Source organism: Leptodactylus fuscus, chromosome 11 (genome assembly GCF_031893055.1).
Source record: "Leptodactylus fuscus isolate aLepFus1 chromosome 11, aLepFus1.hap2, whole genome shotgun sequence".
Taxonomy (NCBI): Eukaryota; Metazoa; Chordata; class Amphibia; order Anura; family Leptodactylidae; genus Leptodactylus; species Leptodactylus fuscus.
The window spans coordinates 21,611,891-21,638,183 of NC_134275.1; the positions used below are offsets into that span (position 1 = coordinate 21,611,891).

Below are 26,293 nucleotides of genomic sequence, written 5' to 3' on the forward strand. Positions count from 1 at the left end.
CGGAACACAGAGAGCAGGGCAGTGACGTCACTCCGCGTAAGGGTCTGTCATGGCGCTGTCCAGATTGGTTGCCCTAGGGCTGAGAGCGAGCCATGCCGGGCTACAGACGAGGCACAAGTTACAGTCAACCAGCAGTGAGTGGCAAAGGCTGTTATTATTACTATTAGCACGGTATTGGGCCATAGGTGGTGGTGCCCTATAGATGTCCTTCACTGAGAGGGCTCCTAGGGGTGAAGGGGGAGGACATGGCTCCTATAGAGAGGCTGCAGTCAGGATAGACAATAATGGCGCCCCCCACTGGCACCAGACAGAATCTAAAGGACTACATGGTGTGGAAGCTGCAGACATGGCCGCTGCCCTCCTGGATGGACATGGAGCACACTCTTATTTAGGCTACCATTACATAGGTATTCTACTTAGAACAAGTATTAACCTGCTGATCGGTGGGTGTGCTGGGGACCCCCTGATCTCAAGAACCAGGGTGTTTTGTACCCCACTTCTGCTCCTTACCGGCGCCAGTATTCATTTGAATGGGGACTACTGGGGATAGCCGAATACCCACCGATCAGCAAGGTGCCCCTTACTCTATTATATAGGCAGTAACTTCACTGCTATCCAGACCCAAGTTGAGTTTCCACACACAGGAATAGATCTTTAGTGTATGACCTAAACCTGGACCCCGCACAGATCAGATATTCTAGCGCTTCTTACCTGTGCTGCATAACCACTAGCAGCTTGCGGAACCTGGAGGATGCAGGAATAGCTGATCTGTGCGGGGGCCAGATATCAGATCCAGACAGATCAGTCTACATAGATCACTGAGCTGCGTGTTATATCCGGTGTATCCTTAGACAATCTAGTGTAAATTTATACCGCCACTTACTGTGAGCCAGAGTATAACAATCCAATTTTGGTATCGCCTCGTTTTCTGAGAAGCCATCGTACGTATCTAATAAGTCTCAAAAATTTTAGCACAAGCTTGAATCAAACTGTAAGCACCGTAGTAAATGTGGGCTACTGGGTGAGCTTTGGTAATGTGGAACACCTTCCAAATAGTCTGCTGTGTCTCTGTGTATATTGTGCATGAACAGGTATATACCTATCTGCTGAATCTACTGGAAGTATGAACTTATAGCGGATTTACAGGACAGGTTCTACATTTCTTATAGGTCAGGGTATGACCTGTTAGTACATCAGGGATCCTCTATGACCTGTTCTGCAGGCTAAGTTGGCCAGAAATCTTGCTCTGTGTTTTCCATAACTCCCATAGATGTAAAAGAATAAAGAGAATCTGTTCTATATCCGTCTCTCTGTGTAGGGTCCTAGTGTTTGTGGTGACCTTGACTTGCAGGACAGAAGTCAGGGGATTCAGTTTCCCAGTAAGTAGGTTTTTCCCTCCAATGATATTTATGGCTTATCCACAATGTCCGATATATGGGGGTCCCTTCCTGGATGACTGGGGGGGTCTCAGACCCACAAACTGTCAGGTGAAGTGGCTGCATGTGTCCTCTGCTGTTCCCGTTCAAGCTTATGGGAGTTACAGAAACTGAAAAGCAAAACTTAAATGTCTCTGGAGAAACCGCCATAAATCTCAGTATGTGGGCACTGACATTTTTAGGGTGCTCTCACATGTGCTGTTTTAGTCACGTGAATGCATGCGCCTCTTTTCCTACCCCCAATGTGTAATGGCACCATTAGAAATGTAACTTTTGTGTAACTGGTCAGAATATACTTTGTATCTACTTTGTCCCACAGTAGCTGATTCTCCACTGTCAGGCGGGGTTCTTCCTAACTTGTTACCTCTCATTACAGACTGCCTATTTCAGCGCCTTACGTCCCCCTATAATCAAGTATTCAGAAACTCTGGTAGCCTCCCAAACATCCCGTCCCCTGGAACTGCTGCTTATGGAATATTTGTCGCCGTCGCTACTCTTGGAGGAGGAGTTTATGTAAGTATAAAATCTCAGTACTGTGCTGTTACTGTATATTAATAATTATCTCATTAGTTAATAGTTTATTAGTCTACATAATGCTTACAAGTAAAGAGATGTCAGTAACCCATTGTCGTCGGCTATATTTTATAATGTCCCTACAGTACATTCCCAAGTACACAAGAGCTGCCATGTCTGTGTCCATGCAGTGCTACATAGTAAAGGGAAAACATTAGGACAGAGCCTAGAGACTTGTCATGTATTTTCTGGGGTGTGGGAACAAAAGGCTAAGAACCTAGATTCTACTATCTTTACAATGTATTTAGTAGGGTCACATTAACCTCCCAAGCGCGGTCAGGCTGTATAATCAACATCAGACTCTCAGCCAAGGACAGCTGTTTCGATGTTCTTGTATCTCATCAGCTTGGCACAGAGAGGACTGACCTGGCAGAGGCGAGAGGCTTAGACAGGGTTGAGGGGATATCGTCACTCCATAGGGAGAGAACCACCATTTAGGTGTGTGCCAGGTCAGTCCTCTCTGCGCCAAGCTGATGAGATGCAAGAACATCGAAACAGCTGTCCTCGGCTGAGAGACTGTACCTGGTAAAATCCCAACATCATTGCAAACAAAGGCCTCTGAGAAGGTCGGCATGATGTTAAAGGGAGCGCCCTCTATTGGTTTGCTTGACTGAGACTCTGTCTTCCTAATTACATCATGAAAGATAGACTTGCACATTCTCAGTCGGCGCCCTCTATTGGTGTGCATTTTTGAGGCACTGGCATCCTAATTACATCATGGAAGTCAGATTTGCATATTCTTCCCATGTTCCTTTGCACAGTGGAGCGCTCAAGGCTTACTAAGACTCCACACACCTAAATGGTGGTTCTCTCCCTATGGAGTGACGATATCGGTATGCATTGTTAAAAAGTGGGGGTTGAGGGGATATCGTCACTCCATAGGTAGAGAATCACCATTTAGGTGTATGAAGTCTAGACTGCGTTTTTCCATAGTGGAATTCTCACTACAGTGGATGAGATCCACAACAGGCGGACTACATGTACATTGTTGTATGTTGGGCAATTAAATGACAAGTTCTGTTTCTGCTTCCGAGAGCTTGGCCGTAGCCCTCACAGCCATGTGTAATGTTTGTGTGAAGCAAAAGTGTAGCATGCTGTAGTAAGGTCTTACTATATGGAGTGTATGCTATCTCTCACATATAGTAAGACATATGGCAGCAAACTGTAAGCCGTGTTTGCATATCTGCGACAGTCTTAAAATAAAACTGCTATAAACCGATCCTAAGTAGAGGTCATAAATCTCATCATCTTAGAGATTGGTGCTGTGGGGCATGCGGATGTTCCCTGTTCTTTAGCACATACATTACACTTGAACCACACAGGATCTGTGATTGTAACTTGGGGATGAAGGCAATTCCTTTCAACCAATAAAGGGTATAGTGATTTATTGTAGACCTTGGTCTGGAGGATCTCTAGCTCTACTGTATGGTAATCCGACATGAAATTGACTTAGACATCAGTGATATTATTATCCAATATTATTATCTCAGTTTCTGTACAAATAAGAAATATCTGTCGTACATGCCTAGTTTAATATACAAGGAATACTTCTAAAGTTTAGAGAAGATGTGTGTGAATGATCAGGTTTAGCACTGTATAAAATGTTCTATACTGTCTTACCTAAATATCTCCAATATCTTTATTGTTCTAGGTTTATAGAACCTTACACAGAGATAAAACACGGTTTAATGAGAGGATCTCAACCATCAAGTCCATCAGGGAAAATATAGGTTTGGAAGTTTAACCTTCAATATTTTTTCATGAAAATGCAAAAACTTAAAGGGAGTCTATCACTGCCCCCAGCTACTATAAACTGCTCCCATAGGGCTGTAGAAGAATAGCAGACTAAAAGCCCTACCTTTCTTATGTTTCAGAGCCCCAGGGATGCAGAGAAAAAGCACTTTTGTTCTTTAGTCAAATGAAGATCTTGGAGCACAGGGTGAGATTTCTTCTATTACTGAGCACTGCTGCATCTTCACTAAACACGCCCATCCTGCATGCAGCTCCTCCCCCTGGGCAGTGTGATTTGATCCTCCCAGTGTCAGTTGATCCTCACACTGCCCAGGGGAGGAGCTGAATTCCGGATGGGCGTGTTTAGTGATGATGCAGCAGTGCTCAGTAATTGAAGAAATCTCACCCTGTGCTCCAGGATCCTCATTTGACTAAAGAATAAAAGTGCTTTTTATGCGCCTATGCTGAGAATACTCTTTTTAACCATGTGCCATGTTAGTTGTGTAACTGTGTACTCTGCTTTTCTATCCTTTTTTTCCCTGCAGAGAAAGAGGGCACTTCAGGTAGCACAGGTAAGTAGTCACTATGTATGAATATGTGTATATAGACAGGCATTGGGCAAAATAATGTGAACACCTCGAAATTTAAATAGTGGCCTATCAATGGGTGCATGCCTGGCAGCAGTGTCTGTGACCCAGTGTTGCCTAGTTGATGGGTCTATCGTGGTCCATGATCACATCTTAGTATTCAAACACCAGAAAAACATTTGCAGATGGAAGCAGCTGTGGTCGAAAGTCTAAGTTTGAAGCGAGGGACAGAAGAGACCTTCATCAGATTGTAGCCCCCCAAAAAAACTTCGGCCCCTCAACTTGTTGCTGAGATGAATGAAAGCTTAAGGGCCCCACTAGCAATGTAAATTGTCAGGAGAGATCTGTCAAGATTATATCCAGGGGGTTGCTGCACTAGTCAAACCATAGTCAAGCTTTGACTTTCTGCAACAATTTTTATAGTTTACAGCGATGTCCGCTACATGACTGTGTAAAAATAGGAGTGTTTGTGTTATTTTGTCCAAATCCTGTAGGTGTTGCCGAATTTTAACTTTTTTTTTCCTGTCTAATATTAAAGAGAGCCTGTCACTACAATTTTACACCATAAACTGTCACGAGGTCCTGGCAGATCATCTCACCTATTGTCTGTCTAATGCTATAGCACTAGGTCTATCACTTTTATTCAATATGCAAATTGGCATTTTGCTGTCAAGGGAGTGGGGAGCTAGCACATAAAGTCAAGTCCCCCCCATGCTGCACCTCCCCCTGTCCTCTATGAAGTCAGTGCTACTGGATAAGGGAATCCTGCGCATTTGCTTCGGTCTGAAGCGGGATGTACATCTCTGGCTTCAGATCAGCACTGTGCATGGTCCAGGAGCTCCGTGACTACTTTGTAGTTCAGGCCTGCTTGTTGCCTGACCTATGTCACAGGGTCCCTGGCGCATGCGCAGTGCTTCTCTTAAGTTGCAAATGTACATGTGGCTTCAGACTGATGCTTTATTCATACTGTGCAGGTGAGAGATTCACAGAGGTCCAATAGATTTGAAAGGAGGAAATGGGGACGCTGCTTATAGAATATAAGCATTATAAGTGGTAGAACTAGTGATGTAACGTTAGACAGAAAGTATTGGAAAAATCATACAGCAAGAGGGAGCTATAGGGTGCCAATACTATATTTTTCAGGCACACTATCTGGCAACAGACAATATTTAGATATATATGCTAGCACTGATGCCCATACTTAAAACATAACATTTATTAGTATATCTTTAAAAAAAGATCCCTTACCACAGTGTATAAATTCCTGTTTAAGAAACATAAAGTAGTCAAGAAAATAACACTCACAGAGGAGTGAATTCAATTCTCACCCATGTTGCAGTATTACAACCGTCAATCAAAGATATAAAATGAAACGGTCTTACCAGGTCAGTGTAGCAGGCAGGAGAAATAACAGGATCGAGGGTACAGCGGGAATGTTCTCCCTACATTAGCGTCTAAACAATACCCTCAAGACCCCAAAGACTCCTGCCCTGACAAGGGCAGTCCACATCTGCCCCTGTACAGCCCTGGTCTAATGAAAATTCCCTAGTCCCTACGCGTTTCTTGGCACCGTCTTGCGCCAGTCATCAGGGGACCTTAACAGTGCTTAGAAGTGTCCAAGTACTACCATGCCTGCCCACAGTGGTGAGACTAGTTTAACTACACAGAGCCAACTAACATGACTACCATTGATAACTATGATAGCAAAAGATGAACGCTACCTGCTCTCTTTAAAAGGCCTCTCCAGCTCCGCCTACCTCTTCACAGACAGTGAGCCCCTCAGCAGCGTACTCGCGAATTTCGCGCCATTTCGGCGCTTAATGATGACCTATTGCGGGACCGCGTCATCTCTTTTCGCCTCTTTCACATCGGAGTGCCGACATCCAGAGCTGCGCATGCGTGCCCGGCGTACCGTACCCACGCATGCGCACTTTCTACAGCTCCGCTTCTCAATATCAGCCGAGCTGTATGTAATTCACACGGCATCCCATACCCTTCCTGGGAAGTGAGGGGGTTGGCCGTTTATGGTTTGGCTCCACCCCTTCTGGCTCCTGTTCCACCCCTTCATAGAAAAACAATGGGGAAATCACCAGACCTTACTCACAAGCCCCAGTGGATAGTATTTTAACATAATCCCACCCCCAGCTCACACCTTCTTATCAAATATACTCAAGGCTCTCCTGAGGAGGAAAACAAAATACACTTGGAGCCGTAATTATTGCTCCTAGAGCATTATTAGCCAGTTGTACATCAGTTTAATTTACATTTTGTATTGAACCAAAGAAAATATAATAGTCTCCCGATAACCTACTCACATCATCTTTTAAAATGAAAAGATTCAAGAAACACCCTCCCCCCTATTTTTTATCATAACTCAAATAAAACAACAGAAATTCAGTTGTTCATTTAACCCCCTAGGAGTCTCGGTCTTCAATCTAAAGATCCATCTTGCTTCGCACTGCAAAGTCCTTTTATACCAATCTCCCCCTCTTGGGTTTGGCTTCACAACATCAATCCCCATAAATTTCAAACAATTTGGATTCCCCTCGTGTGATGTATTCACATGTCTCGCAACCAGTGTATCTCTTTTATTCCGTATATCACCCAAATGTTCCCCCATCCTTCTCCTCAGTTCTCTGTTCGTTTTCCCTACATATTCCAATCCACATGCACATGTGATTTTGTAAATCACTCCCCTCGTTCGACATGATATAAAGTGTCTAATAGAGAAGTTCTTTTTTAGGTTTTCAGAATAGAATTCTTTACCAGTCTGTAGGAATGGACAGAAGGAACAGCCGCTACATCTGTAGCAGCCTTTTGGTGGGGCCAACCAAGTAGGTGCTTTTTCAACATTAAAGTGACTATGTACCAATCTATCTTTAATCGACCTCCCCTTACGAAACGTGATCAAAGGTCTATCTCCAATTGCTTTTTTAATTAAGGGGTCCATAGTTAATATGTCCCAATGGCGTTGTAAAATGTCTCGTACTTGCGGTGCCCCATTGTCAAAGGTGCCAACAATTCGGGTAATCTTTTCCCCGTCTTTAACTTTTGGTTTCACCCTCAACAATTGGGAGCGATCCTGGTTACAGGATGACTTATAAGCTTTCTTCAAAATATGATCCGGGTATCCACGTTTTATAAATCTCGTTCTTAAATCTGCCGCCTGGTCCACAAAGCTAGCATATATATCTAAATATTGTCTGTTGCCAGATAGTGTGCCTGAAAAATATAGTATTGGCACCCTATAGCTCCCTCTTGCTGTATGATTTTTGTATAATTAATTGGAGCATGGCTGGTTTGTTATCAGTTGGTTTGAACAAAGAAACCTGGTTGACTGAAGCTAAGGAGGTTTTTTCAGATAAAGCTTTTGTACAAAAACGCTATACACCTTCTTTTAATGTGGCTTTCAAAGACCTAACAGGAGCATTTAAAGAACAAATTGTGTCATGGTGGGAGATCCAGAGTCTTGAAAGCTACATAAAAAATGGTATAGTACCAAGAGGACTGAGGGTAGGTTTGCTTCCAGCAACTCGCATTAGGAGCACTGACTTACTATCCAAGTGGGAAAAGGAAGCGACTAGTTTTTCATTAAAACTGCTAGAACTGTTGTTAGAAGAGGAGAAAAAACATCTAGAGACTGTAGAGGGCCAACTGAAAGAGCAATTAGAAATAGTAAAAAAATTTCAGGGAGAGTCTGAGTTTGCTTCAAAAGAAATACAACTGCAGAATACTTTGGAGAAATTTCAGTATCATTTAAAGGAACGCAAACATAAACAGTTCTCCCGGGATCTTCAAGACTTTAAAGACAACAAAGTCTATAGTACCATAGGTGATAGATCAGTCTTTAGAGGGGGAGAAACGGAAGCTTCCTCAACAGACACAGAACGCTCTGACTCAGAAACTCGGGTTAAAACTACTCGAGGGAGATCAAGGGGTAGAGGTAGGGGTCGGGAGAGAGGAGGAAAAACTCAAACAGGGTTTTTTTTAGAACAGACATACCTCCTGAGGAACCGAAATCAACCTCAAACCCCATTGAATCCCAGATAATCAATTTGTCTTCTAAAACTATTTCTGCAGCTGAGATGTGTGTTCTTAGTAAGGGCCTATCTTTTGTTCCCAGCTCCAATTTTAATCTCTTCAACTGGGTAAGGGATTTACACCTCTTTGCCCGTAAGTTGAAGTGGAGAAGGTTTTTTCAAAGCCAAGATGAGCGATTGAGTTCGGAGCTGGGAATTCCAGTGGACCTACTCCCTGATGTTAAAATCCTGGCGGGTTTGGAGGAAGGGGGGGGGGTGAGACCACAGGTTTAGGCCCCTTTAGTGATCTGACTGTAAAGAGTTCCAAATTACCACCTATGGGCGAACTATCCTGCATTGACATTTTCATGGAAAAAGATCTTGTCAGATCTTGAGCAGATTGGAAGCACCCATTCCCCCTTTAATTTAAGTAGGGCAGAAATGGAAGCCCTACGTAATCTAGAAAGAGATAAAGAGCTGATTGTGAAACCAGCAGATAAAGGGGGGAATGTGGTGCTTCTTGACGCTCCACAGTATATAAAGATGTGTGAATCTCTTCTTTTGCAGAGAGAAAACTATGCAATTCTTTCAAAAAATCCAACTGCTGAGTTCAGTGGTTTATTACGGTCAATATTGCAAAATGCAAAATCCTCAGGGTTGATATCAGATAATGAATATGAATTCTTGATGCCCCTTTCCCCTATGGAGGCCACGTTTTACTGTCTGCCGAAAGTCCACAAAGGCCTGTCCCCCCTAAAGGGACGACCGATAGTCTCTGGAATTGGGAGTCTATGTCAAAATGTGGGAGTATACTTAGACAAAGTTTTGAGACCATATGTTACTTCTCTTCCATCGTACATCCAAGATACAGCAGATTTATTACGTAAATTGGAGGGAGTGACTTTAGATGATGATGTCATTCTGTGTTCAATAGATGTGGAGGCATTATACTCATCGATACCACACAGATGGGGTCTGAGGGCGGTAGATCATTTTCTGCGCTCTCGGAGAAATCAATACCGTGCCCACAGTCAATTTATTTTGGATTTGCTGGAGTTCTCGCTTACACACAATTATTTTGTCTTTAATGGTAAACACTTCCACCAGCTCAGGGGCACAGCCATGGGCAATCCATGTGACCCTACGTATGCCAACTTGCTCCTGGGCTGGTGGGAGGAGACAATTGTGTTTGCGGAAGAGAACAATGAATATACATCGAGGATTGAACTGTGGGCACGGTATATTGATGATGTCCTAGTGCTATGGAAGGGTACACCGGAATCCTTTATAGCTTTTGTGGAACATCTGAATATGAATGAAATTAATCTGTCATTTACGTTTGAGATAGGGGGCTCTTGTCTTCCTTTCTTGGATGTGCTTATCTCAAAAGGAGGGGATGGTACACTTGAGACCAAAATGCATAGAAAGAAAACTGCCACAAACTCATTTCTCCACTGGACTAGTAGCCACCCTTATTCCCAAAAAAGAGGGATCCCTCATGGACAATACATGAGACTGAGGAGAAATTGCACGGGGGGGCAGGACTTTGTGGACCAGGCGGCAGATTTAAGAACGAGATTTATAAAACGTGGATACCCGGATCATATTTTGAAGAAAGCTTATAAGTCATCCTGTAACCAGGATCGCTCCCAATTGTTGAGGGTGAAACCAAAAGTTAAAGACGGGGAAAAGATTACCCGAATTGTTGGCACCTTTGACAATGGGGCACCGCAAGTACGAGACATTTTACAACGCCATTGGGACATATTAACTATGGACCCCTTAATTAAAAAAGCAATTGGAGATAGACCTTTGATCACGTTTCGTAAGGGGAGGTCGATTAAAGATAGATTGGTACATAGTCACTTTAATGTTGAAAAAGCACCTACTTGGTTGGCCCCACCAAAAGGCTGCTACAGATGTAGCGGCTGTTCCTTCTGTCCATTCCTACAGACTGGTAAAGAATTCTATTCTGAAAACCTAAAAAAGAACTTCTCTATTAGACACTTTATATCATGTCGAACGAGGGGAGTGATTTACAAAATCACATGTGCATGTGCATGTGGATTGGAATATGTAGGGAAAACGAACAGAGAACTGAGGAGAAGGATGGGGGAACATTTGGGTGATATACGGAATAAAAGAGATACACCGGTTGCGAGACATGTGAATACATCACACGAGGGGAATCCAAATTGTTTGAAATTTATGGGGATTGATGTTGTGAAGCCAAACCCAAGAGGGGGAGATTGGTATAAAAGGACTTTGCAGTGCGAAGCAAGATGGATCTTTAGATTGAAGACCGAGACTCCTAGGGGGTTAAATGAACAACTGAATTTCTGTTGTTTTATTTGAGTTATGATAAAAAATAGGGGGGAGGGTGTTTCTTGAATCTTTTCATATTAAAAGATGATGTGAGTAGGTTATCGGGAGACTATTATATTTTCTTTGGTTCAATACAAAATGTAAATTAAACTGATGTACAACTGGCTAATAATGCTCTAGGAGCAATAATTACGGCTCCAAGTGTATTTTGTTTTCCTCCTCAGGAGAGCCTTGATTATATTTGATAAGAAGGTGTGAGCTGGGGGTGGGATTATGTTAAAATACTATCCACTGGGGCTTGTGAGTAAGGTCTGGTGATTTCCCCATTGTTTTTCTATGAAGGGGTGGAACAGGAGCCAGAAGGGGTGGAGCCAAACCATAAACGGCCAACCCCCTCACTTCCCAGGAAGGGTATGGGATGCCGTGTGAATTACATACAGCTCGGCTGATATTGAGAAGCGGAGCTGTAGAAAGTGCGCATGCGTGGGTACGGTACGCCGGGCACGCATGCGCAGCTCTGGATGTCGGCACTCCGATGTGAAAGAGGCGAAAAGAGATGACGCGGTCCCGCAATACGTCATCATTAAGCGCCGAAATGGCGCGAAATTCGCGAGTACGCTGCTGAGGGGCTCACTGTCTGTGAAGAGGTAGGCGGAGCTGGAGAGGCCTTTTAAAGAGAGCAGGTAGCGTTCATCTTTTGCTATCATAGTTATCAATGGTAGTCATGTTAGTTGGCTCTGTGTAGTTAAACTAGTCTCACCACTGTGGGCAGGCATGGTAGTACTTGGACACTTCTAAGCACTGTTAAGGTCCCCTGATGACTGGCGCAAGACGGTGCCAAGAAACGCGTAGGGACTAGGGAATTTTCATTAGACCAGGGCTGTACAGGGGCAGATGTGGACTGCCCTTGTCAGGGCAGGAGTCTTTGGGGTCTTGAGGGTATTGTTTAGACGCTAATGTAGGGAGAACATTCCCGCTGTACCCTCGATCCTGTTATTTCTCCTGCCTGCTACACTGACCTGGTAAGACCGTTTCATTTTATATCTTTGATTGACGGTTGTAATACTGCAACATGGGTGAGAATTGAATTCACTCCTCTGTGAGTGTTATTTTCTTGACTACTTTATGTTTCTTAAACAGGAATTTATACACTGTGGTAAGGGATCTTTTTTAAAGATATACTAATAAATGTTATGTTTTAAGTATGGGCATCAGTGCTAGCATATATACAGAAAGTATTGGACAACGGGTGAGACGCTTTGCCAGGTCGTGGTGATAATTTATGGGGCTGAATTGTTGTGATAGGTTCCCTTTAACATACATTATGGTAAGAATTACTGTGTTACTTTTCAGCAGAAGTGGAGTCCAAAGAAGCCAGTGTTGGTGGTACACAAGGTAGGAAATTGGAGTGTATATATATTTGTGCTGAGCTTGTTATTTTACTATTTGGCTCTACTACATCTGTATCAACAAATAAAAAAAATCTTTTAGAAAAGCAACAAGCAGAAGCTCTGCCTTCAGTCGTTTTGCCGTCCCATGTACCGTTTCTTCTTATCGGTGGAGGTACCGCTTCGTTTGCTGCAGCACGATCCATCCGAGCAAGAGATCCAGGAGCAAAGGTGAGTTTATTCACAGATCAAGTTATGTGTAGATCTTTGTCTTAAAGAGGATGTCCAGGCAAATCTTTTAGATTTTAATTAGGCCAGGGGTGGCTCCTGTGTCCTCCCAGCACAGCGTGGTCTGGTCCTTCTGCTGGGCTGCTCTCTCAAAATGAAACTGCTCAATGACCGTGACTTCACAGATCCCTTCCTCTGATTGGCCTAAGCAGTCAGGTGAGGGGCCTCAGCGGCGTCCGGGACACATAGTTACATGTGCTTTGCCTCTGATTGGCCTCAGCAGTCACATGTGGCAGAGACTTCCGACCAGAAGAGGACTATGGACCAGAAGAACTGGGTCACCTCCCCCAGCCTATTGAAAATATAAAATTTTTGCCTGGACAACCCTTTTAAACCTTTTTTATAATTTTTTTTTTTTTTTAGGTTCTGATTGTGTCAGATGAGTTGGACCCTCCATATATGAGGCCTCCTCTTTCCAAAGAACTCTGGTTTTCAGATGATCCTGATGTTACAGAAACTCTGCGCTTTAAACAATGGAATGGGAAAGAAAGGAGGTGAGGACAGCAGTTTAGCTTATGGATAAATATACAGGGAATATATATGAGACTGTAGAGAACTACCGCATATACTCGAGTGTAAGCCGAATTTTTCAGCACAGTTTTTGTGCTGAAAAAGCCCCCCTCGGCTTATACTCGAGTCAAGCAAAAAAAATAAAATATATATATATTTTTTTTATTTTTTTTTATTTTTTTTTTTGGGGGGGGGGGGGTGTCTATGACTAGTTGCAATAGTAATGTATAGAATCTCCCCTAAAATAGTGGGAAAAAAAAGAAGAAAATGACTGTGACACACAAACACATTAGGTATCCTGTGTCTGAAAATGCCCGGTCTACTGAATATAGGGGATCTGCAGTACTCCTCTTCCGTTGGGAAGGGGTTAATAGGAGCGTTGCAGATACCCTATATTCAGCCAGACTGAATTCCAAGTGGGGGGGAAAAAACCCAGTTCTCAAGCTCAGGGAAGGGGCAGACAGACAACCAAAACACCCCCTCCCCTTCCCCAGCATCTACTGCACCCAAAAACTCCCACCATTTTAATTTTTGAAATTTTCCAGTAGCTGCTGCATTTCCCCCCCTCGGCTTATACTCGAGTCAATAATTTTTCCCAGTTTTTTGTGGTAAATACTCGGCTTATACTCTAGTATATACGGTACTTAGCGAATTGTGGTATAACCTGTCTCTTCTGTACAGTATCTTTTTCCAGCCACCCTCTTTCTATGTGGCTCCAGAGGAATTAATGTCTGCAGAACATGGAGGTGTTTCCGTTCTTACCGGGAAAAAGGTAAAATCAATATTGATTTCAAAAATAATGTTAATACCTTTTATTAGAATTACAGATATGTAAAAGTGGATTTTTATTATTTTAATTGATTAATACATTGGCCGTATTTACAGACAATGAACCAATACCTAATTTGCTAATATTCCTGCATATATATGCGGATGTTCACTGAGGCTCTCAGAAATATAGATCTCCTTCACGGGACAGACTTTTTTTCTGTTCATCCGTGTTAAGTCCATCATTCTTTTTCTGAAATAAATGATAATAAAGAAAAAAAAACTGCACAAATAATAAAGTGAATGATTCTGACATGTTGCTTGTTTAGGTAGTTCACTTAGATGTTCGAGAGAACAAGGTGAGACTGGATGACGGAACTCATATCTCATATGAAAAGTGCTTGATCGCCACAGGTACTGTATATGGAGCTTATGTCTGATTTTAATGAAGTGCCAAGTAGCAGATAGTCCTAAATTTGGTTGACGTTTAGTTTATAAACATATTCTTATTTATGATTTTGGGTTTGAAGATTATGACAAATGTACAAGAGAAAGAGCTCTAAGTAGCAAGGTGTTCAAAAAAAATAAAAAATTAGTCGTATCTCCGCGGCCCCTTTCTTTCAATGAATAGGAGCCATGGAAGCGTGGCCACTGAATAAGACCTGTTCCATATTTTGCGGACTGGAATGGATTGTCAGCCTGCCTATGGGACTGTATAAATCACAGTCATGTGTACAGGCCCATAGAAATGAATGGGTCAGTGTGCAATCCAGGAAAAGCCCAGATAGCACACCGACCATTCGTACAGTTGTGTGCAACCAATTCTATCCTTACTAGCAATGTGATAACTTGTAATACCCTTTCTGAAGTCAATCCTAGCAAGTCTAGAAGAAAGAATAGTGCCATTAGTATTCTGTAGTCTAACCATATACATATGACAAAACACATTGCTCTTTCCTGAAATAAAACTAGAATAAATGAATACAAGGTCTGGATATCGGATTCTCTGATTCACATCTGAAAGGCTATGCTATACTAATTCCTAATATTAATAAATCTTACAGATTATTGGATTATTCTATTTACTGTATATACTCGAGTATAAGCCTAGTTTTTCAGCACAATTTTTGTGCTGAAAAAGCACCCCTCGGCTTATACTCATCAAGTCAAGCAAAAAAAAAAAAAAATTATTTTTTTTTTATTTTTTTTTTAATGACGGGGTGGTCTATCACCAGCCGCAATAGTAATGTGTAGAATCTCCCATAAAATAGTGAAAAAAAAGAAGCTATAAAAAAATAAAATAAGTAAAAGTCCTAAATCCCTCCTTTCCCTAGAATACATATAAAAGTAGAAAATGACTGTGAAACACAAAGACATTAGGTATCCCTGTGTCTGACAGTTCCCGGTCTACTGAATATAGGGGATCTGCAGTGCTCCTGTTCCATCGGGAAGGGGTTAATAGGAGCACTGCAGATACCCTATAGTCAGCCAGGCTGAATTCCAAGTGGGGGGAAAACACCCCAGTCCTCAAGCTCAGGGAAGGGGCAGACAAACAACCAAAACACCCCCTCCCCTTCCCCATCACCTAGCAACTACTGCACCAAAAAACTCCGACTATTTTAATTTTTGAAATTTTCCAGTAGCTGCTGCATTTCCCCCCCCTCGGCTTATACTCGAGTCAATAAGTTTTCCCAGTTTTTTGTGTTAAAATTAGGGGCCTCGGCTTATATTCGGGTCGGCTTATACTCGAGTATATACGGTATTCCATAAATGAGGATCATGGTGTAAGGCAAAAGCCCCCTTTGCAGAAAAGCTACTTTTCTGCAATGTGGGGCCTTAGCCAAAGGAGTTAACCATGATTAGAAAAAAAAGTATATATATACCGTATTTTTCGGACTATAAGACGCACCTAGGTTTTAGAGGAGGAAAATAGGGAAAAAAAATTTTGAAGCAAAAACTGGTAAAATATTTAATATATGGGAGTTGTAGTTTTGCAACAGCTGCAAGGCCACATTGACAGGTGACCCTGCAGCTGTACGGAGATCCATAGAGTGTTTTTTTTTGCGGGGCCAGAAGTACTTTTTAGTTATACCATTTTGGGGAATATCTATTGGTTTATGACATATGATTTTCTACTTTTATATATATATTCTAGGGGCAGGAGGTGATTTAGAACTTTTATTTATTTCATATTTTTATTATATATTTTTAAAGCTTTTTTTTTTTTTTTTTTTTTTTACTATTTTATTCTCCCCCCTCCCCTCCCCCCCCCCCCCCCCCCCCCCGGGGCTTGAACCTGCAGTCACTTGATCGCAAGTCCCATAGACGGCAATACAACTGTATTGCCGTCTATGGCACATTCTGTCAATACTAATACAGCAGTGACAGGCCTGGGAGCCTCATTAGGCTCCCGGCTGTCACCCGGACAGGTCGGCTCCTGCGATATCGCCACGCAGGAGCCGGCCTGCAACTTTACAGGTACGGGGCCGGTGGGGACCGGCCCCGGGGGAGAAGAGGCCGCTGATACTGACCCGGCATCCGCTGTACTAGAGAGGCGGATGCCGGTGAGGCATAGACGCCGGGGCCTGAGACATCGCTGCCCTGCCCCGCATGAAGCCAGCGGCGGGGGGACGGAGGAGCGGAATAGCAGCATCACTCCTCCCGCTGCTGGCTTCATGCAGGGCAGGGCAGCGATGTCTCAGGCCCCGGCACCTGTAATGGCGTCTATCACTTGCCGGCTTCCGCCTCTCTATTACAGCGGATGCCAGGCGCCACATTCGGCCTATAAGACGCACCCTTCTTTTCCCCCCAAATTTGGGGGGAAAAAAGTGCGTCTTATAGTCCGAAAAATACAGTAATATGTTTTTTTTCCCCAGTTATGTCTCCATTGTTGTACATGAAATGCAATGGCTGTCAGTTCTTTTAATAGACAAATTAAAGAAACTGGGCTCTAAAACTGGGCACATAGACAACGTGAATATTTTTCACCCTTGCAGGAGGAACCCCTCGTAATCTTTCTGCCATAGAACGGGCTAGTGAGGAGGTGAAGAAGAGAACCACACTATTCAGACGGGTATGCTTCCCAATATCTTTATAAATATCAATGGAAGACATGTTTCCTACTAGAGTATAACACTTTATGGCCTATATCATCTTGCAGGTTTCTGATTTTCGCTCTCTGGAGCAACTTTCATCCAAAGTTGGCTCTATTACAATCATAGGGGGTGGATTTTTAGGAAGTGAGTTGGCTTGTGCCCTGGGAAGGAGAGGTGAGTTTATAAGATAATTCTTTACTTTTTTAGAATTATCAGATGAAAGCCAGCCTAGGCCTTGCTTACAAGATGGCGCTTAACATGTAATAACATTTTTACAGCACAGCACTCCAGTCTTGAGGTTGTTCAGATGTTCCCTGAAAGCGGAAACATGGGGAAGGTTCTCCCAGAATATCTAAGTCATTGGACCACCGAGAAAGTTAAGAGGGGTGAGTTTGGATTGTTTACCACAAAACCTGTCTTACATGTTTGAGGACGGTGTAACGCTGGTTCACACTAGTGTTTGAGTCTCCGAGACTCTTTCCCACCTTCCTGCAAGGAGAACTTTTCTTTCTGCTGTTTTCATTGGAAACCTGGCAGACCCCATTATAGTCTATGGACCTACAGTGTAAACACTTCTAAAGCAGACAGGGTTTGCGTCTTTGGAGTCCCCACGCGAACCTAAAGGATGGAAACCCGAACGCTAGTGTGAGCTTAGTATTAGCCACATTGTACTATTGTATGTAATCTTTCTTATTACCTTTAATTCTCGTGTCCAGAGGGCGTTAATGTAATATCTGATGCTGTTGTCAAGTCTGTGAGCTACAAAAATGGGAAGCTTCATATTTCTCTAAAGGATGGAAGACAGGTAAAAACACAGTCCAATATTATTGTTTTCATAGTTTGCTTTTTTTGCATTATTCGATTGCATTTGCGATCAAAGTCAAATGCAGCGTACACATGTATCACATTTTCTTTTTTGACGCCACACCCTGTATATATGCTGTACCACATAATTATATAAAGATCTCCAAAAAGATCAAAGATCTACATTTTCCATAAGTTTTTGAAATAGATGATATAGATGCAAAATTAACCACTTCATGACAGGGCTATTTTCAGACAGCAAAACTAACAGCACTGATTGCTCAGGAACGGAAAAATTCCAAGTGTGCCAGAATCAGTGAAGCAGCAGCTATTAAATAATGCAAAGAGCTGGACGTGTTGGAGGCGGTGAAAGGTCTACTTTAAGTTAATACCGCTTATTTGGCTTATTTTAGACCAAAATTTCATGCCCAATAAGTCATAAAAAATTTGCTGTCAGTGAGTGTCAATTCCAGTGGAGCCTTAGTCAGCACAGACCATGAGAAGTAAAGCGTGGTGTAAATTTACTCATCTGGTCTGGTGCTAAGTTAGCCTGTTTAGGTGCACAGCTCTTTGCTCCAAAGTTCTCTACTCTGTGAATTTTCCAACCAATTATTTACAAGCTGGAGCCCTTGTGAATAGAATGCCAGTGCACTTGTATAACCAGCACTCCATGCACTGCTATAAGGATGCCAGGACTCCAATCTCCCACTGTGTTGGCAGCCCCATTGCAGTGAATAAAGCACCAATCACACAAGCGTGCTGGCAGTCTGTTCACAGGGACTAGGGATAGGGGACTTTGAGTCTCTTGGTCACTGGGGGACCCTGATATATTGGAACCCCAGTATTGTAACACCTATCCCTTGGATGGGGAATACGTGTCTTTAATAGCAGAACCTCTTTAAAGAGGACCTTTCACCGATTTGGGCACAGGCAGTTCTATATACTGCTGGAAAGCCAACAGTGCGCTGAATTCAGCACACTGTCTACTTTCCCGATCTGTGCCCCGGGTGAAGAGCTATCTGTCCCGGTACCGTAGCTCTTTACAGTCAGAAGGGCGTTTCTGACACTCCTTCTGTACAAGCAGCACCTATAGCACTGTACTGTGTGAGCGGGGAGGAACGGCCCCTCCCTCTGCTCACAGTGCTCGTCCATAGATGAGTATTATCAGGAGGGGAGGGGACGTTCCTCCCCGGTCTCAGAGTACAGTGCTATTGGTGCTGCTTGTACAGAAGGACGGTCCAGACAGACTGTCAGAAACGCCCTTCTGACTGTAAAGAGCTACGGTACCTGGACCGATAGCGCTTTACCCGGGGCACAGATCAGGAAAGCCGGCAGTGCGCTGAATTCAACGCACTGTTGGCTTTCCAGAAGTATATAGAACTGCCTGTGCCCAATCTGATGAAAGGTCCTCTTTAAGCCTTCCCAGAGATCAAGGAGGCAAAGACAATGCCCCAAGTCATCCTTACAGGTCAAGGATTATTGATAAGATTAGAGATGAGCGAGTACTGTTCGGATCAGCCGATCCGAACAGCACGCTCGCATAGAAATGAATGGACGTAGCCGGCACGCGGGGGGTTAAGCTGCTGGCCGCCATCAAAGCGGAAGTACCAGGTGCATCCATTCATTTCTATGGAGTGTGCTGTTCGGATCGGCTGATCCGAACAGTACTCTCTCATCTCTAGATAAGATGGTAGAAAGACGTCTGTCCATTCCAGTTAAATGTTTGTACATTGAAAGTAGAAAACCAGGACAGATGGAGATTCAGTAATAAAGTAATTCATCCAGCTTTTCTTTGTTGTACTAGGTTGAAACAGATCACATTGTTGCAGCAGTTGGATTGGAACCTAACACAGAATTGGCAAAATCGGCTGGTTTGGAGTTAGATGGGGATTTTGGAGGGTATAGGGTTAATGCTGAACTACAGGCTCGCAACAATGTGTGGGTGGTAAGTAATTTTTTTTGTATGACTTACTGTAAGTATATAAAACCATGCATAGCATTTAGTGTATAACCGTGAAGTATTTCTTATCATTGTGTAGTCCTTGTGATGCCGCTTGTTTGTCAAGCTCCTAACTTTTCTTTTCATCCAAACACAGCAGAGACCCATCACTTTATTAGTAAGCCATTAAAATTCATATATATATATATATATATATATATATATATATATATATATATAACAGTACTGTGTAGTACAAGTTACTATGTATTACTCCTGTGTCAGTAAATTAAAAACCTCTGACATAGTAGAAACGTGCTGCTCCTAACTGCAATTAAAGGGAACCTGTCAGGTTGATTTGGGACACTAAAGCACAGACAGGCCCTTATAGATCGGGGGTGTCCCAAATCGCCCTGATTTATGTCCATCCATGCCCGCATTTAAAAAAAAAACAAAAAACACCTTTATACCTTATACCTTTCTTATCGGACTCTTCTCTGATCTGTGCACCCTGGCCTTACTGCACATTTGCCAGATGTAAGGGGCATGCACACTGAAGACAATGTGCTACTCTTATAAACCTTATACTCTTATGTCTTCAGGGAAGTACTGTGGCAGGGAGAGTATAAGGCTCACAGATGACTATTACAGGGCAATTTGGGACACTAAACCACCAGTCCTTATGGATCTGTGGATGGGTTTAATGTCCCAAATCTCCGAGACCGATTCCTTTCACAAACAATATGTAAAAGGAAAATGTTTGTTTTGGTACCGTGTTAGCCAGTGGTTATAAAATATAAAAAACACGCTATACTCCACGGTCGTATTCAGATTTATTCTGGTTAGTGTGAACGGTCGTGTAGTCTTTTCTTCCATGTGCCTCTTTTCATGGACATAGTCAAGGTTTCATGGTTTAGTAATTGCTTGCATAGCCCCATAAAATAATAATTCTGGATCATCTTTTCCTCTAAATCTCCAGGGTTGTCATTGCTCCTGGAAATGTATGAGCAAGTTGTCATACACGGTCATTGTGATGTATCTTTTTATTGTATAGCTCAGTTTTTTTATTCTTTTATTTTGTGATAGGCGGGAGATGCTGCCTGCTTTTATGACATTAAGCTGGGCAGGAGGAGAGTGGAACATCACGATCATGCGGTAGTGAGCGGACGTCTCGCCGGGGAAAACATGACCGGAGCTGCTAAACCTTACTGGCATCAGTCCATGTTTTGGTAAGATATACAGTATAGTGCTACAGAAACCTAAGGCTAAGGAAAAGTGTGTTTGTGAATAGATAAGTGGCGGACATAGAAGTGAAGCTGTCAGGAGGAGACCACAGTGATGCTGCACTTTTTGTTACTATTCTGGCGGGATTTCTTATTAATGACTTTTGCATGATCTGGATAAGCAATAGTAACCGCTCTGCTAACTATTCTTACATTATGTACTATTATGGGCAGTTATCCGGTGGAATTAAAGGGGTTATCCACCTAATATTAATGGCCATTTATTTTGGATCGTGGGGGAGGGGGTCTAACAGCTGGGATCACTAATAGCAAAGCCAAAATTGAGTGGCATATAAGGGGAGTGTCCTAAAATAATCATTCATTTAGAGGTAAAGTGTTCAATTCATTGTGGTTTTGATATAGGTTATAATCACCCAATGCTAGTGTCTGGTACATTGGAACTGCGTGCGGTATACTTTAGCCTTATCTCATCTGGGTAATACTTTGGTATAGACGTGGAGAGTACTACTGTGATTGGTATGATGTCTCAGACCATCAGGATGAAATTCTGCACCTTTCCTGGATACCAATGTGTACCATTTTGATATTTCTACATTTCTACCCAGGAGTGACCTCGGTCCTGAAGTTGGATATGAAGCCATTGGCATTGTCGACAGCGCACTTCCAACGGTTGGTGTATTTGCCAAGGCGACCGAGAAAGACACTCCTAAAAGAGCAGCTGAGGAAAGTGGTAAGGAAGTGCTAGAAAGGGTTAATGACTGCTGTATACTGGATAGAACTACTGTATATATGTTAGCGCAGCATTACCTTACACTACATTCACACTCTCGTTCAGGTTTCCGAAAAACGGAAGCACAATCCATTAAAAAAAAAAAAAAAAAAAAAAAGAGTATAATGGGGTCTTCTGGGTCTCCTCCAAAGATGGTGGAGAGAAAAGTCTATGCCTCCGTTCCTTTTTTCCCTATCAGTATGTCTTTGTAGAATGGGAGGAAATCCACGCAAACACGGGGAGAACATACAAACTCATTGCAGAAGTTGTTCCTGGCGAGATTCTGGAGTTAGTCATTTCTATCAGAAAATTCATAGCCTCCTTCCATTCAGGTGGATCCCGTGATCTCATTGTGATCTGCGGTGAATTAAATGTCTCCTAAACCACAAGTATGTCGGAGTTGCATGGACTGTCCCACAAAGACTCTCTACAAGTAGGACACAAGCTCTTATCACTAGCTGCTGCTGAAGATTAGACCGGTTACTGTCACAATAGTCCGTTCAGCCGCCTTACCTATACATGTGTAGTCTCTTAGATGGTTTACAAGAACATAGAGAAAAGGGTGTAAATACACGCCCCCCCCCACCCAGCAGAACAGACTGCACTGTCTCTAGCAGCCCATCTGATGCCGTCCTTAGCCATTACATAAAGAGAACTATGAGTAAACATGGTGTCTGATGAGAGCCGAACTGCAGGAAAATGAATGCAATATACATAAAAGAAGCGCTGAGCATGATGGACAGAAGGTGGGAAATGCTGTGCAAGTAATTTTTATAGTACAGTTCAGCGTCTCATCTAGACCCTTTCGGTTATGTAGGCCTGTATTGTTGGCATTGAGTATAATAACTTTCAGACATATTTAATATAAGGAAGACTGTAAATATGTGGGTGGGGGCCTTACTGTGAATTTTGCTTAACTATTTTCTGTGGTATGTGCTCCTTGTTATTTACACTGAATCTGCCAAGTGATGTATAGTAAGAGCAACATGAAACCCTGTAAAGTATATTTACTCATGTACATATACCGGTATACATACCCCATTTATGTTCAATAACACTTCTGGACGAGTGTTTATTCAGTATCTCACTCTGTCATTTGTTCTGTATACACAATAGGCACTGGGATCCGCTCCGAGACCGATGATCAAGGGGCCATAGCACCAGTGGAAGAAAGCTCCGAGGCTAAGCCTTCAGTCCCAGCTCCGGCACAACAAGGAGATTCCTATGGGAAGGGAGTGGTGTTCTACCTCCGAGACAACGTGGTGGTAGGAATTGTGCTGTGGAACATCTTTAATCGCATGCCGATCGCACGCAAGGTAAGACGAAAAGTAGCTAGCGCTTATGAATGAAGGGAGACACAAAATGTTTTGCTTTTATTTTTCCACTGGACAATGGTAATTGATAGACCTGCCTCGTAACAGCACCATCCTTCAGCTTCCCATATATAGCATGTTATAAATATAATACTATATACTCAAGTATAAGCCGAGGGGGGCTTTTTCAGCAGAAAAACTGTGCTTAAAAATTTGGCTTATACTCGAGTATATAGTATTATATTTATAACATGCTATATATGTGAAGCTGAAGGATGGTGCTGTTACGAGGCAGGTCTATCAATTACCATTGTCCAGTGGAAATATAAAGGGAAAAAATTTTGTGAAGCAGGCACTATCTCACAGTCTGCCATTGTAAAAAAAATAAACTAAATAGAAGTTCTAAATTCCTCCTTTCCCTAGAATACATATAAAAGTAGAAAATGACTGTGAAACACAAACACATTAGGTATCCCTGTGTCTGACAGTGCCCGGTCTACTGAATATAGGGGATCTGCAGTGCTCCTGTTCCATCAGGAAGGGGTTAATAGGAGTACTGCAGATACCCTATATACAGCTATGCTGAATTCCAAGTGGGGGAAAATAACCCAGTCCTCAAGCTCAGGGAAGGGGCAGACAGACAACCAAAACACCCCCTCCCCTTCCCCAGCATCTACTGCACCCAAAAACTCCGACCATTTTAATTTTTGAAATTTTCCAGTAGCTGCTGCATTCCCCCCCCCCCCCCTCGGCTTATACTCGAGTCAATAAGTTTTCCCAGTTTTTTGTGGTAAAATTAGGGGGGAGGGCTTATACTTGGGTCGGCTTATACTCAAGTATATACGGTGTGTCGTCCGCATCCCCCTGACCTTTGCGCGAACCACCTGCAGCGCAGACCGTGGTCCCCCACACCCCTTTCCTTGCGCCCGGCGCAGGCCCCTCCCACACCAGCGAGACCCCCGGCTGCTGGCCCCCCCAGCCCCCCTCTTACCCCACTCCTGTGGACTCGGCCAGCTCCCTCTCCAACCCCCCGTCCCCAGCTCTATCTCCAACCGCCCCAGCTCCTTCACCAACCCCCCCCCCCCCAGCTCCTTCACCAACCCCCCCCCCCAGCTCCTTCACCAAACCCCCCCCAGCTCCTTCACCAACCCCCCCCAGCTTCTTCTCCGACCCCCCCCAGCTCCTTCTCCGACACCTTCCCCCCCAGCTCCGTCTCTGCCCCCCTCCAACCCCAGCTCCGTCTCCGACTTCCCCCCCAGCTCCGTCTACACTTACCATGCCGAGGCTGCGGAGGTGTGTGGCCAACACATTAGCCGGCATGTGTGCGGAGTGTTGTGTGTGCTTCCGTCCGCACAGTAGCTGGGTATGTGCGGCTGCCGGCTCTGCTGCTTCATACGCTGGCCAGAGGAGATGTGTGTGCGGCTGCCGTCTTCTGCGCCGCTTGTCACATACGGGCAGACGCCCTCAGCTCCAGAGTGTGCCGACGCTGCTGCTTGCTGCACCGGCATAAGTAAATGTGAGGCCAGCCGGCTTGTCAGCGGCAGCCGCCATCTTATGCAGACTGTGCGCAGACGCAGGCCATGCCCACATCGCACCGCAAGCCTATGGGGCCGCGGTGCTGGCTCTCTATACCACCCACACACTGGCATGGACCAATTGGAGTGTCATGTAAGTGACCCACTTTTAAAGTAGCCTATGTATCCTTCCTGGCCAATATGTAGCGGTGGGTGAAATTTCAGAAAAAAACGTCCAGCCGTTTTAGCGTGATTGAGGAACAAACATCCAAACTCACAAAGATCTATTTCAGCTGTATCATTATGTTTACCTGTTGGAGAGCGCTGTCTGACAACTATATAATGTGTATTGCTGGCCTAGGTTTATATACATATACAGTATATTCTGTATACCTACATTATACAATCCCCATGGATGATGCCGTGAGATCTGAAATGGCTGGATCACTACAGAACTGAGCGGACATAATGCTGCCATTTCAGTACAGTAGCGATTCCGCTGTTCAGGAGTTCACTGCATCATAAACTATGCACACGGACAGAACATGGACCCCTATTCACACATCAGTGTTTTGGATACTTTATTGCCATTAAACAAACTGTTTTTCCGATCCCAGGAATGGTAACCACATGGAGAGAACATAATGGAAGGATTTGCACCTGCTGTGTGTTTTTGACTTGCTCCTAGTTTTAGCTTAAAAATACTGATGCAAAACACTGACGTGTGAATAAGATCTTATGGATGGAGAGATCTAATCAGGTCATTTTCATTGGTGATTGTTTTGCATCGCTCCAGGAGTGGAGACTACACAAAGATAAGGTATAATGGAAAGCCTTCCTTCATGAATCCCTTTTCTCTCACATTTCCTTCACAGATAATAAAGGATGGCGAACAACACGCAGATTTGAATGAGGTCGCCAAACTGTTTAACATCCACGAGGAGTAAAGGATTCAATGAATGTAAAGAAGACATAACGAAATATTATCGACCCTACGGACTTTCATTTCCATACAAATCTGGCCAGTTAATTCAATATGGGGTCTCAAGGAGTAAATGTGCCCTGGTGCAATACAGGAAAGAAGAAGGTGGCAAATAGCTGTACATGTTCTTATGTAAGGTTCAACTTCTCTGTGGCTAAAGTGAGGAAGCTCTGTACAAACTACGAATCATTTTTAATAAATGTTTTGGAAAATATTTAGAAGACGGCTACGATTTCTTTTGTAAAAGTGAAAATTTGCTAATGTTCTCTATCATCTTAGTCATTGTTTCTGGTTTTGCCTCATTTTTAACCTCTTCAAAAACAAAACAAGAGAGACACCGAGCAGCCCGTAGTGTTTTAGTGTTAGAGACAACAGTTGTGTATGACAAGTGCAGGCTCACCTTTGTAGGTTGTGATTACACAACTTCACACTGGTATTGGGAACCGATTAGCAGAGGCTCCCTCTCTGTAGTGTGTAGAGCTGCAAGGATCCTGGCACCCCGCAGGTGTATAAGCAAACAATATAGGACCGGTACCAGATCAAAGTAGAAGATCCAGTGGATAAGAAACCGCGCTCAACAGATGAAAAGAACAACGACGTTATTGAATGATTACAGCACAACGCGTTTCAGACGTCAACTCCGACCTTCCTCAGGTGCAAACAATTCTTAACCGTCAGGCAGACAGCGCTTTTATACATCTATTTTTTTTTTTAGATTGAGTTTTTCATTATCTTCCTGCGATACAATGTTTTCTATAATTAACTTCCACTCACAAGCAGTTTCGTTCCTTGAGCTGTCAATGTCTGGTTTTCTATAGATTATAGACATCTTGCACAATAATCTTTTGCTGCTTCCTGCTGTAGAGCGATATGGGTCTGAGAAATACGGAAGACGCTTTTCCTTTGTGGCTGGGGTCCTTTTGACCTCATCTATAGATAGACCTTTAGAATTAATCTCAGCTGATGATCACTCGATTATACGATGACTCAAAGGAAGTAGCGCAAATG

At 43.3% G+C, this 26,293-nt stretch overlaps 1 protein-coding gene across 2 annotated transcripts; it reads left to right on the top strand.

The window, feature by feature from the left end:
- The first annotated feature begins 21 nt into the window (after positions 1-21).
- Positions 22-25,499, top strand: AIFM1 (apoptosis inducing factor mitochondria associated 1). Of its 2 annotated transcripts, none has more exons than XM_075260454.1 (18): positions 22-134; positions 1,813-1,949; positions 3,661-3,739; positions 4,286-4,312; positions 12,025-12,066; positions 12,163-12,290; positions 12,711-12,841; positions 13,539-13,629; positions 13,955-14,039; positions 16,622-16,698; positions 16,786-16,894; positions 16,999-17,106; positions 17,437-17,525; positions 19,329-19,469; positions 20,550-20,692; positions 21,313-21,437; positions 22,593-22,792; positions 25,179-25,499. In XM_075260454.1, the coding sequence occupies exons 1-18, from the start codon at positions 50-52 to the stop codon at positions 25,248-25,250; spliced, it is 1,869 nt and encodes a 622-aa protein (XP_075116555.1). In that variant the 5' UTR covers positions 22-49; the 3' UTR covers positions 25,251-25,499. The 2 variants fall into 2 exon arrangements, with proteins under 2 accessions (XP_075116555.1, XP_075116556.1); XM_075260455.1 differs by having other exon boundaries at positions 12,028-12,066.
- The last annotated feature ends 794 nt before the right edge of the window (positions 25,500-26,293 follow it).